At 47.8% G+C, this 13,571-nt stretch overlaps 1 protein-coding gene across 1 annotated transcript in view; it reads left to right on the plus strand.

Annotated features, from left to right (window-relative positions):
* LOC138299145 (complement factor B-like) overlaps positions 1-13,571 on the plus strand; it is a 179,550-nt gene that overhangs the window by 160,634 nt on the left and 5,345 nt on the right. The window contains exon 17 of the mRNA XM_069237205.1: positions 3,394-3,443. Coding sequence (XP_069093306.1) covers positions 3,394-3,443 — 50 coding nt within the window. The remainder of the gene's footprint in view (positions 1-3,393; positions 3,444-13,571) is intronic.

Genomic DNA, 13,571 nt, shown 5'->3' on the forward strand with positions numbered 1-13,571 from the left:
TGGGCCTGTCCTCCCCCTGTCGCACAGCAGCCCTCCCAGTTCCCCTGTGTTCCTGGGCCTCTGTCGTCTGAACCATGTGCCCACTGCCACGGCCCCCAGGTCCCTGGTGTTGTTGGAGTGGTGGGTTAGCCTAGGTTCCCTGTAGTGGTGGACACACTGCTGATTGACGTGTCCTGGGGACAGAGGGATGGGCCCGCTGGGTGGGTGCTGTGCTGGTGTTTCCGGAGGGGGGTATCTCTGTAGTGGCCTGTGACTGTGTGAGGGGAACCGACTGTCCCGAGGTCCCAGATGGGCCGGGCTGGTCATCTTGATCCAGTTGGACAGAGCTGCTGTCATCACTGTGGGCCTCTTCTGTGGGTGGAGTGGACATGTCTGGACCCTCCTGTCCGGTGACATTGCGTAGGGGTCCTGCAGGGGTGTAAAGGCATGATTATTGCATCTGTGTGTGCCATGGTGTGCAATGGGTGGGTGACCCTGTACCCCAGTGCTTGCATTCCTGTGTAGGACCTCGTGTGATAATGGTAAAGGGGGGTGTATGGGTATGTGCAGTGGACATGCTTTGGTGTTACATGCAGGGCTTGGGTTTGGGATGTGTGGTTTGTGATATTGGGACATACGTGAGGAGTTGAAGTGATGGGGGTGAGGGCAAGGGTGGGGGTATGTGATAGCATGCAGGTGGGTGGGGGATGAAGTAGTGAAAGATTTGCCTTACCAGAGTCCATTCCTCCAGCTACTCCTGCGAGGCCCTCAGGATGCAGTATAGCCAAGACCTGCTTCTCCCATGTAGTGAGTTCTGGGGGAGGAGGTGGGGGTCCGCCGCCAGTCCTCTGAACCGCAAGGTGGTGTCTTTAGACCACGTAATGCACCTTCCCCCGTAGGTCGTTCCACCTCTTCCTGATGTTATCCCGTGTTCTTGGGTGCTGTCCCACTGCGTTGACCCTGTCCACGATTCTTCGCCATAGCTTCATCTTCCGAGCTATGGCGGTGAGCTGCACCTGTGATACGAATAGCTGTGGCTCTACCCGGATGATTTCCTCCACCATGACCCTAAGCTCCTCCTCAGAGAACCTGGGGTGTCTTTGCGGGGGCATGAGGTGGTGTGGGTGATGTGTGGGGTGGTGTGTGTTGTGGTGTGGGGTGATATTTAGAGGTGTGTTGTGTGAGGTGCTTGGATGTTGTGTGTGTGATGGTGTAGGGTGCCTGTGGATGCTATTGTTCTCTCTGGTGGTGTCTCTCTCTGGCCTTCTGTCGCAATTGTTGACGTAAGGGTTTGTGGGTGATGTGGGTGTGTGTTTTATATTGTATTGGATGTGTGGGAGTGGTGTGTGTATGTGCATCAGGTGTGTGTATTTCAATTTGTCCAATGTGGATGTGTTTTGTAAATGTGTGTGTATTTTGAGCGCGGCGGTGTGTACCGCCAATGGAATACCGCGGTTGAAAGACCGCTGCGTGGATTCGTGGGTAGTGATAGTGTGGGCGTATTCCTGTTGGCGTGATGGTGGAGGTTTTGTTATCACCAGTTTATCACTGACCTTTGGTGTAGCGGACTTGTGGGTGTCTAGATTTTGGCGGATTCTGAGCTGTGGGTCATAATGACCGTGGCGGAATTCCGCGGCGGTGTGTTGGCTGTCTTCTGCACAGCGGTAAGCGGCTTTTACTGCTAATGTTGTAATGACCCCCTATGTCTCCCTCCTTATTTCAAGCAACAACCCAGGCAGTGGCAGCGCAGTTTTAGCAATACCCACTCAGGGGTGGGGAGCATTTACAGAGTGGTTGCAAGCTCCACCCATACCTGCACTGTGCTCTGGAGTCCATGTGGTGCTGTTGCAACAAAAGTATTGATCAGTATCTATAGCAGGAGAATGTATTTAACTGCTCTTGTAAAATGACACAGGAACATATCCTTTGATTTAAAAATTCTGTGTTAGATTGTAACATTGCAAGTAGCAATGGTAGTGTGTTCCAGGACAGATGCAAAAATACTTAGGAGACGTGAGGCTACATTGACTCATGAACATGTCGATGCATTATTCATACATAATTCTGTTGACAGAACACAAAGCAGGAGGGGAGAACAGATTGATGAGATGTGACCAACACTAGTACATGTCCTGCAGTCCATAAGCAATGTAACAAGGAAGTATTTAAAGACAGGTTCGGTGACTGATGCCCTGATTATGTCAGTAGGTGTTGATGGAGGAACCCGGATGATGATGATATTGTTGAACAGTTCAAAGAAGTATTTAAAGGTAGGCTGGTGGGCAGAAACCATTATGTCAGTAGATGCTGTTGGAGGATCAATGTCTTGAAAATAATATTATTGAGTTCAGGGAAGTGCTTGAAGGGAGCCTGATGGGCTGATACCATGACAATATCAGTAGATGCTGTTAGAGGATCCTTGTTGAAGATGATGATATTGTTGAATAGTTCAAGGAAGTATTTAAATATAGGTTACAACATATTAGGGAATGTGAATATAAGATTGTTTTAAAAGGGGATGCTATACCTATCAAGCACGTGTTCAGAATCACTTTTCTTAATGCTGTGGAAAGGGTGGAGTTATTGATTCTTTCAAAGGGGGTGCCTATTTAAGTTAATCATACCTCATTTCACTGTATACTAAACAAAGGACTTCAGCTCTGGAAGATTAAATTGGTGGGAGCACATGTGTTGCAAAAATACTGTTCAGGATTCCAACAGCATAAGGAGTATTTCAATGAAAACACCAGAATCTGTGAGCTATGGATGAAAAATATCCACTGAGTGCAGTTAAAAGGACCAGTGGTCAAAATAGTTTAATGATATATGTTTGTGAAAATACTTTAATATGTTATGTTACCTGCATTTGTAAACCTTTTCTACTGTTTATATGGTCCCAATGTAATTTCCCAGTCTGAGTGCTCTATAGAGATCTGTTGTTCAGATCAGCCAACTGTGCGACTTACGACTTTGATACAAGTAGCCTAGAAGCTGTTTTGTGAAAGTAAATATCATGATGAGCTTTATAAACTAGGATCACAACACTTTCTGTTGTGGCTAAAAAGGACATGTGACCAAGAAAATGTTTGCTTAGGCTATGTCGGGAATGTGTTGTCATATGAATAACCAATATAATGTGAAACCAGAAATTAATAAAATAATCTGTACTTAGTTCACCAACTCTTTAGACAAGAGGAACAGAGCGAAGTATAGGTCACCAGACTCAGTTTCGGTTCATTGGACACAAAGAGATTTATTCTCAGGGTGTGCGGCATAACCTTTAAAAATCTATCATGGGGTCCATTAGACTTCCACAATTCAGGTTTCAAATGTTCCAGCAATGCCAAAATGTAATTTAGATTGCATTATATAATGCACAAATGTTCTAATTTGTTCATATTTCCTGTCTTGAAGGTGACTCTGGAGGGCCCCTGGTGATAAACCACAGGCAGCGATACATACAGGTTGGTCTTTTAACACTGCACCCATTTATACACAATTTTGCAAATAGTGCATTAAGTTTTGATTACTATGTAAAATGTGCATGCTTTTGGGTTAGAGAGAGTATTACTGTCTGGCCTCACATGTGGTTCTTCCCACCAGAGACCTATAATGGTCCTGTGATTCTGGGGCCATGCGCCTACAGAAAGTTCTTGACAACTTACTCTAATGGTGAGTCAGGTGGTGTTAATCCTTGCCCTCCTGCCTCTTCAACTAAATGAGTCTCTACTTCAATTTTTAGAAAGTGTCTTCATGCTTCAGGTTCTCCTACCTATTCTCCCCAAAAACATATCCTGTGCATCACCACCTACTTCCCTTCATTGTGTTAGTATTTTAAAGTATGAGATGGCTTGGCATGTGTTACAAAAAAACTGATAAAGAGCAATAACCAAGGCCATCTATAGAAAATCTGAAGGTATCTGCTTCATTTTCTGTCACCTTGATGTACATCGTGGAATTATTAACCCACCAGTAGTCCACAAAATTAAACCATAAATGGCAGTAGACTGTAAGACCCAGGCTACAGAAGGGCATGTCCACCCCAAAACAGAGAATGCTTGATGCTTCTCAGAATGCACTGTCTGGTTCTGTTTGTCTCACTTAGGCACCTTCGTCCCAGCCACACTACATCGCCCCAAAGGGTAATTTTATCTTTGAATCCAAGGATGGTGAAACATCTGTCAGTTCAGGTTCTGAAGACCCAGTTTCAAGACATACCAGTTTATTGGCCCATCACACCTCTTAAAGGAACCCTCACCAAATCCTGTACTATAATTTGATACTGTACAACAGAACATGGAGGGGCCTTACTATTTACAAAGTGTGTTACAATAAACCTCCAGCGAGGGCACCAGTCATACTTTAGACCAGGCCTACTGGTTGCCCTACAATTAGAAGTTTATGCACTTTGTACCAACCTGCTCTGGTGGCTCTGTGACAATGATGAATATTTACTTTATGGACAGTTACTTAGTTAATTCTAAGGAGTATCCTGGTGCTCCAAGGAAGATTGGATACTTGAGTAATTAGACATGAAAAATTAGCTTGGAAAAGAAGTGAGTCTTAAGCATTTTCTGGAAACAGAGGAAGCTTACTGGGCCTGAAGAGTAGAGAAGATGGTTCCCGGATTTCGGACTAAAGGAAGAGAAGGGACGTTCATCCTCTGAGCTTAGCAAACAGAACAAACTATCAGGAGCAAGAACAAAGGCAGAGAAGAGACTGAGAGGGGATGTCCTCTACAAAATACTCTATGACCAAACCACAAAATCTTTAAACGGGATGCATTGTCAAGAGGGAAAGTAATGGATGGGGCGAAGGCCGGTTCTGAAAGAGACAAGCAGTGCATGTTAAGGTAACAGTAGTCCGGCTAGCAGACATTAAGGGATGCCAACGTAGTTCAAAGAGGATCCCCAGCTTTTTGACACTAGCAGAAGTATTAGGAAGAGAACCTAGTTCTTCCAGCCACCATGCGGAAGACTATGACTTCACCGAATTAAGAACTTGTGCCTTATTAGTGGACTAATGCATTAAATGCAGGGATCTCAAGGTCACAGGTTAGAAATGTGGTGGGTCCACTCAGTCTTTTATCCTGCTGAAGATAATGAAATGAGTGGCTTGGGTAAAAATAAATATCGGTTATTTATCTGCCTCATAGCAACAGGTGAGCATGTGCTTCACAGACATGTCAAGAAAGACAAAAACAAAGCCTCAATACAGATTTTTTTTGTCTCTCAGAAAATCTAATGCTTTCAAAGATACAAAGTTCATCAACACACAATGACGTGTTTTAGGCTGTGTCATCTGTAAATAAAAGAAAGTAAATGCATAAATCTAGATCTCTCTGTATTGATGATGTTCGTTGTTCAAAGCTCAAACTCCCATATTAGAGCTTCCAACACTTAGGCCCTCATTACAACCCTGGCGGTTGGCGGAGAAGCGGCGGTCTTACCGCCAACAGGCTGGCGGAAACATTTTGGAATTATGACCATGGTGGTACATCTGCCACTTCTCTGATCCAACCGCCAGGGCGGAGACGACCGCTGGGCTGGAGACCAGGGTCTCCAGCCCGGCGGTCCTCACAATACCGCCAGCGGTATCATGACCCGGCTGACCGCCATGGATTTCATGGGGTTAGGAACCGCCATGAAATCCATGGTGGTGAGCACTATCAGTGCCAGGGAATTCCTTCCCTGGCACTGATAGGGGTCTCCCCATCCCCCCCCCAAGTCCTTCCCCTACACCCCTGACCACCCCTGCCACCCCCAAAGGTGGCAGGACCCCCCTCCCCACCCCTACCCCCAACATTACATTACACATTCACACCCGACACAAGCACGCAGGCACCACCAACACACATACCCGCACGCACACCAACATACATGCCAACAGCCACACACACAGTCATATGCACACACCCACATTCAGACATACACGCACACATCCATACAGACATACATACATACAGACACGCACTCATTTCCAAACACACAACACCCCCGCATGCATACACGCACTCACACACCCCCTCTACATACACACACCCCCATGCACCCACACATCATGCAACGCCCCCCCATCCCCCCTCCCCTAACGGGCGATCAACTTACCTGGTCCGTTGATCCTCCGGGAGGGGACGGGATCCATGGGGGCAGCTCCGCCACCAGCACCCCGTCAACAGAACACCACCACGCCAAATCACAGGACGTGATTCGGTGGGCGGTGTTCTGTTGACGGGGCGGTGGAGGTGGAGCTACCTCCACTTCCCCGCCGTCCACCAGTATGGCTGCTGGCGGCTCTCCGTCCGGAAAAGGACTGAGGGCTGCCAGCGGTTATAATGCGCTGAGTGGAAAACTGCCTGCACTGGCGGTCTTCAGCACGGCGGTCTTGTAAAAAGACCGCCGAGGTTGTAATGACCATCTTAGTCTGGAGGGCTGCTACCAATACTATGCACCAATATTTTGACATTACTCTTGAAATAACCCTTTCGCTCCTGGGCCTTTTCCCCCTAGAATGCTAAGCCTTTTTGACTCTTTGAGGTAATTCAAGCTTAGGCCTCCATAACTTTTTTTGCACATAAGGAATCCATACCAAACTTGCATCCTTTTTTTCCAACATGCTGGGGATTCCATAGATTCTTAGGGTTTGTGGATTCTCCTGTAGGGGACTGACAAAATAACCAAAATATAGCAGAGTTTTTTTTTTTTTTAAATAGGAAAAAAGTGCTCTGCAAAAACTGTCCGTTTATTCCGAAGAATGGCATCAACAAAAGGGTTTTCCTGGCTTTCAGAAACATATGGAAGTGAATCAAAAAAACTATTGTTACCACAATTTTGGTATTTTTCAAAGAGGTAGCCCATTTTTCTTATTTTTTGTGCTTTTAAGCAACTTCCAGTTTGTGGTGGAAATCAGGATGAAACCCATGGGTGATACCGGAAAGCTATAGATTTCTAAAAAGTAGACAGAATTCTGAATTCAGCAGGGGGTCCTTTGCGTAGATCCCTCAAGGTTTTTCCAAAGAGACTAGATGCCTCATTAGGAGCTCGGCAGCAGCATTGTCGCCGGGTTGCAATTGAGCAGGCAGCAATGCTGCTGCTGCAGGGTGAACCAGCACCTTTGCAATGTTCACAGCAGACAGTGAACATTGCGAAGGTGATGGGCAGGGGGACGGGCATGGGCTGTGCAGGGGCTACAGTGCAGGGGGCCCCCTGTAGCCCCTGCACCTGTTCTCCGCCAGTCTATTCATGGTAGTAAAACAGCCATAAAAAGGCTGGCGGAGAACTAGATCATAATCAGCAGGAGGACTCTGCATTCAGAGCCGCCATGGTTGATTTCAATCTCCGCCACCACCACCTCGTTGGCTCATGGATCCCGGGGGTGCAGGCGGTACCCTGGTGGTCTGACCGCCAGGGTGTTAATGTGGCAGCGGACCGCCACAGCAGCTGTGGTCACGACGGCCAGCATCACAATGAGGCCCAAACTGTGGAAATAAAAAAATATTCAAAATGAGTCCGCACCTCATTTTAAGAGGACATTTCAGAAAAAAAACCTTAACATTATAACGGCGTATAACACGCACACATCATTTGCCCCCTATTTTCAGGGAGAAAAAGTGCGTGTTATACGCCGATAGATACGGTAATTAAAAACGGTCATTTGAGACATTTTCATTTGTAACTTCTTGTCACAATCTTAGATTTACAAACACAATGTACTTTTATGTCCACTAGACCCTTCTGGTTGTGTGGATATATAGGGTTTGTATGTTTCTCAAGAACTCAAGGAATCCAGAGCAAACAGCAGAACTGCACTGTACAGTGGTTTTTCATTGCTAAATGGGTATAGAGTAATTCATATGGTAAAATATTGAGAGTGAATGATGAGTATCAAGGAAACCAATGTGCTTCTTAAATAGACACCAGATGTGGGGTTTTGAAGCAGTGTTTATTTGTACATCTCTAAATTCATACTAGCATGTGATTCAGAGGGCACTTTTCAAAATGTTTTACACACTGGCTTACTCTTAGAAGGTACAAAATGCAGAGAAATTCAATTGGCAATAACAAATGTTCTACTATCTGTATTCCCACATATCTCTCAATAAAAATGGAACCTCATTTGTGTGGATAGTGCTTGCAACAGGAAAAGGCCCAAAACATAACATGGATGCATTTTTCAATGTGGGTGGCTGTGGGCCCTAGCTCAGGAGCACCTAGGGACTGGACACCTAGGATAATTCAGGGTGGGGTGACTTCCTTGGCTTCCATCAGGTTTTTCTACTGAGAGGTCGTTGCAAACCTCAAACTTTTACTAAAAACACATATTTTCTAGAATCTCTGAGGAACCATACATTTCCTACCACGAGGCATTCCCACAAGTCTCCTGATAAAAATGGTACCTCACTTGTGTGGGTAGGGCTAGTGCCCGCAACAGGAAAGGCCCCAGAATACGATGTGGAACAACATTTTCTGTCCCAAAAATGATCTGATTTTGGAATGGGGTAGCAACGTATTTTTGACCAGTGATCGACAGCCACCCAAGGAAACCTACCAAACCCAGACATTTTTTTAAACTAGGCACTCCGGGGAGTCCAGGGTGGTGTGCCTCATGTGGATCCAAAAATACTTTCTTACCCACAATGCCCTGCAAACCTAACATTTTGAATAAAAACACACATTTTTCTCACATTTCTGGGAGGAAAACATCTGGAATCTGTGGGAAGCCAATGATTCCTTAACATCTAGCACTCCCCCAAGTCTCCTGATAAAAAGAGTACCTCACTTATGTGGGTAGGGCTAGTGCTCGCAAGAGGAAGGGCCCCAAGATGCAAAATGAACACGTCCTATTTCTCCATTGAAAACTGACCCTTTTTTTGCAATGTGAGTAGCTGTGGATTTTGTGTCGTAGCTCGGTTGGCACCCAAGGGAAGCTCAAACCTGCACATTTTTAAAAACTAGACACCAGGAGAAAGCCAGTGCAGGGTAACTTGCAGTCCATTCACCAGCTTTTCTTACCCAGAAGCCCTTGCAAATCTCAAATGTTGCCTAAAATTTCATTTCCTTTTATTTCTGAGATGTTAACTTCCAGAATCAACAGGAATCCACAGAATTCCTACCACCCAGTGTTCCACCCACTTGGAATTGTCACTCCTTTATGGCCTTGTGGGTGCATGAGGCACACTTGTTGAATGACTTTCAGTACTGCTTTGACCCCAAGCACATGGACATGTCTCACGGAGATCCAAATCGATATCAGTTCATTAAAGTCTTGAAAGGACTTGATTTCTTGGGTGGGAGGTAACATCCCTAAGAATTCCACTGGGAAACTTTATTTGGAGTGAAACTATCTTCCCTTTAGGGTGCACGCCTGCGGGCACGCGCACCTTTCCTTTTAAAAGCTCCCAGGTTCTCTTTTGGAGCACGCATGCCGAACATGCAAAATGGGAGACTTGAAAGTTTCTCTTGGAGTAGGACAGGGCATTCTGTGCAGAAAGAGCTGATTTTGCAGACACCACAAGCTTGGGACAGCTGCTCAGGTGTTTTATGTAAATTATTTGGATATGGGAGGCCAGGAATTGGGCACTGTGTGATGGGCCTTGTGCTGAAGGAAGGAGGGTGGGAAATGTGGTAGGTGCTGGGAAGGAGGAGTAAAGCAGTTCTGTGTGACTGGTGACCTGGGGGTGGTTCTGCTAAAGTTAACTGGACATTTAGAAGTCCCTCTGGGCATCAAAGCGGGTTTTGCTTGACACTGGCCTCCCAGGTTTCAAGCAGCCTACAGTGTTGTAATGGCTGAGGCCAGGAGTTTATGAGGGGTAGGTTCAGTGAAAACAGTAATGGGCTCATACCAGTTACTATATTCATGCCCTTAGTGAGACAGGTAAAAGCAGTTTTTCTCAAGAATATATACAAGACCTTGAAAAAGAATACCGGTCAGCAATCCAGTCCCTGTTACATTTAACTTTTTTAACTTCATGTTGCATGGTATGGCCAATCCTGCTTCCTAGGTGTATTTCATTTTCTCATATGTGTTTCTGTCATAAGGACTCTCGTTCTCCTACGAGACTGCTGGATTTTGGGGGCAGCACCTCTGAGTTGTAGGTAACTGAGTCACTCCCACACCAGTTGGCAGTTGTTGGCCCAACCCTCCCGGCTCACTAGCAGCACCTCACCAATACCCAACCAGTAAAGGTGATTCTCCACATACAAGTCTCCTAGACACACATAGGCAAGAGAAGAAATGCAGGACCGTTTGCAATACATTTATTGAAAAGACTGCAATCTATGATAAAATGCATGAGCTGACATGATTAGGATAATGAGGAATAACAAAATCAGGATTGTGAAAATCAAAAATGTAAATATGAACAACACTAAAATATTGCCAGAAGATGTGTACACAATTCCTACCTAAAAGCCTAATCTCTAGACCTTGAGCAAGAACATGGTGATGTAAGCCAAATCTGTCCATGCAGTGTCGATGAGAGAGCATACCCCACTCCCGTTACCTTGGTACAAGGTCAGGCCACCAGCCTCCAGATCAGGATCCGTGGAAACACAAAGGCTGAGGTCTACCGAAAATCGGCATGCAGCATGGATGGAAAATCTGGCTGGAACCACCTCTAATGCCCTTTGTTCTACAAGATGTTTTTATAGGGGACATATTTATGTTCAGGCACAGAAGCCTGACGGGGGTATGTACCTAAGCGCTGGACTGTTTAGGCAGTCTTGAGACTAGCAATACAAAATATTATTCAGTGTGCCTCACATTCCATTCTTGTAATTCCGAGGAAAGAACATGATGCAAAGTATGTCATCCATGCCACTGATAATGACACTTTCGCAGAATAGCCACTGACAATGAAATTAAAACAATGACAATGAAAGAAGCAATAATAAAATGAAGAAAATTGAATATAGAAATTTAGAGCATAATTACTGGGTAAAAGGGCACAGGTCGAAGGTCGAAAGCTTCGGCTAAGCTATCACTGTGCCTAAGCGACTAACTAAAATGAACCCACGACAATTCAGAAAAGTATTTTTTCATTCAGCTCATGAATTGTGTACAGTACATCATGTAAGCTAAGTTGCCTTCAAATGCCTGGGTGATTTCACAATGTGGATGGGGTTTATGAAGGGGTAAGACTGAACACTATGAAATTTCATTTGAAAGCAGTGTGAGTTTCTCCTAGTGCCTCTTACTGGGTCATAAAGGTGATCAGAAAACACACACATGTAATCTCTGGCCTCTGTAAAGCACAGAAAAAATGCCACATTTGTGCCATTTGGAACAAAGGTGACACATAGCTGTCAAGATTTTGACAGTGAAGTGTTAGAGGTGTGAGGGTCAACAAATTAACCAGGTAGTCAGAGGCAAGGGAATAGCCCCCGAGTGACTGAAATTCCCTTTTCTCTCCTTGTATCCCGTGCGTGTGCCCCCGAGTGCCGTGCGCCGTCCTCCCCTCTCAGCCCCTCCTTTTTAGTAGATTTTAGTAGGCTCTTGTTCCCTTTTCGCCGTCTTGCCGCTTTTTCCCGCCGCTCCTACCGCGCTTTTCCCGCCGTTTTTTGCTGCTCTTTTTTGCCGCTCTTTTTTGCCGCTTCCAGCTCCCCTGCCCGCCCACCTCCCGCCTCCCAGCTGACCCCGCCTCCCCACCTACCCCTTAAATGGCGGCCGCTGCGAGGCAGAGGTAGCGACCACTGACCCTCGGGTAGGTCGCTCCCCTGCTCACGCAGCGCCTCCAGTCCCTGACTGCCTTCCTCTCCTGTGAGTGTGCTCCCCCCTTCTTGCCCGTGTACCCCGAGTGCTTGTGCTTGTGCTGACAAAAAATCCCTTTTTTCTCCTTGTATCCCGTGCGTGTGCCCCCGAGTGACTGAAATTCCCTTTTCTCTCCTTGTATCCCGTGCGTGTGCCCCCGAGTGCCGTGCGCCGTCCTCCCCTCTCAGCCCCTCCTTTTTAGTAGATTTTAGTAGGCTCTTGTTCCCTTTTCGCCGTCTTGCCGCTTTTTCCCGCCACTCCTACCGCGCTTTTCCCGCCGTTTTTTGCCGCTCTTTTTTGCCGCTCTTTTTTGCCGCTCTTTTTTGCCGCTTCCAGCTCCCCTGGCCGCGCACCTCCCGCCTCCCAGCTGACCCCGCCTCCCCACCTACCCCTTAAATGGCGGCCGCTGCGAGGCCGCGCAGCGGACGTGCGCAGCGGGCACGCCTTAGGCGCGCCGAAGTCGCGCCTAAGGCAAGCCCGTCTGCGCCCGTCCGCGCCTGGACCGCGCCCGAACCCCTGGCCCCCGCGCCCCCCACTTGACCTATGACTCCGCCACCCTCGCCAACCTCAACCCCGGCCGCGTGCCGGGCTGCTACCGCGCCACCCCGAAACGAACCCACGGACCCTTCACCTGCAGCAACTGCCGCTTCACCTGCCTACGGACCCACACCGCCACCACCAAGAACGACGCCCCCGGAAGCAACCTCGAATGCATCCTGGTCAACACCCGCTCCGTCCACAGGCACGCCATCGAACTGTGGAACCTCATCAACTCAACGAACCCAGACATCGCCTTCCTCACCGAGACCTGGATGAACCCCTCCTCGGCACCCGACATCGCCATAGCCATCCCCGACGGCTACAAAATCATCCGGAGAGACCGCTTCAACCGCACCGGAGGAGGCATCGCCATCGCACACAAAAGCTCCATCAGCATCTCGACCCACACCGACAACTCACTTCCCGACACCGAACACCTCCACTTCGCGATCCACATCGACCCCAAGACAACCCTAAGAGGCAACCTCATGTACAGACCACCAGGACCCCGCACCAAGTTCAGCGAAGACATCGCAGACTTCGTCAACTCCCACGCACTCTCATCCACCGACTACATCCTCCTAGGAGACCTCAACTTTCACCTGGAGAACCACACCGACACCAACACCACCGCCGTTCTAGACAACCTCGCCAACCTGGGACTGAAACAACTGGTCAACACCCCCACCCACTACGCCGGACACACGCTCGACCCCATCTTCTCCTCAAGCAAACACATCACCTTCAGCCACACCACCGAACTCACATGGTCGGACCACAGCTGCGTCCACTTCAGCTTCAAGAAAACCACCGTGCATCACCACACCCGGCAACCACCAAAAAGACACTGGAACCGAATCACCACAGAACAACTCGCAGCAACGCTCTCCCTGAACCAACCCACCAGCACCAGCAACCCCAACGAGGCCGCCAACAACCTCACCAACTGGATCTCCGACTGCACCAACCTCCTGGCCCCTCTGAAGACCCAAACCAACACCAACAACCACAAGAAAAACTCCTGGTTCACCACCGAACTCAAAAACTCCAAGAAAGAATGCCGCCTCCGCGCGAAGACATGGCGCCTCAACCCGACAGAGGAAAACCTGACAGCTCTCAAGGACACCACCCGCCAACACCACCAACGCCTCCGCACCGCACGAAAAACAGCCTACCAGAACAGACTTGACAACAACGCCCACAACAGCAAGGAACTATTTGGCATCGTCAAAGAGCTCTCCAACCCGGACGCAGAAACCAACCCCATCCCTCCCTCACAGGACCCCTGCGACTCCCTCGCGACC

This window comes from Pleurodeles waltl, chromosome 6 (assembly GCF_031143425.1).
Source record: "Pleurodeles waltl isolate 20211129_DDA chromosome 6, aPleWal1.hap1.20221129, whole genome shotgun sequence".
NCBI lineage: Eukaryota > Metazoa > Chordata > Amphibia > Caudata > Salamandridae > Pleurodeles > Pleurodeles waltl.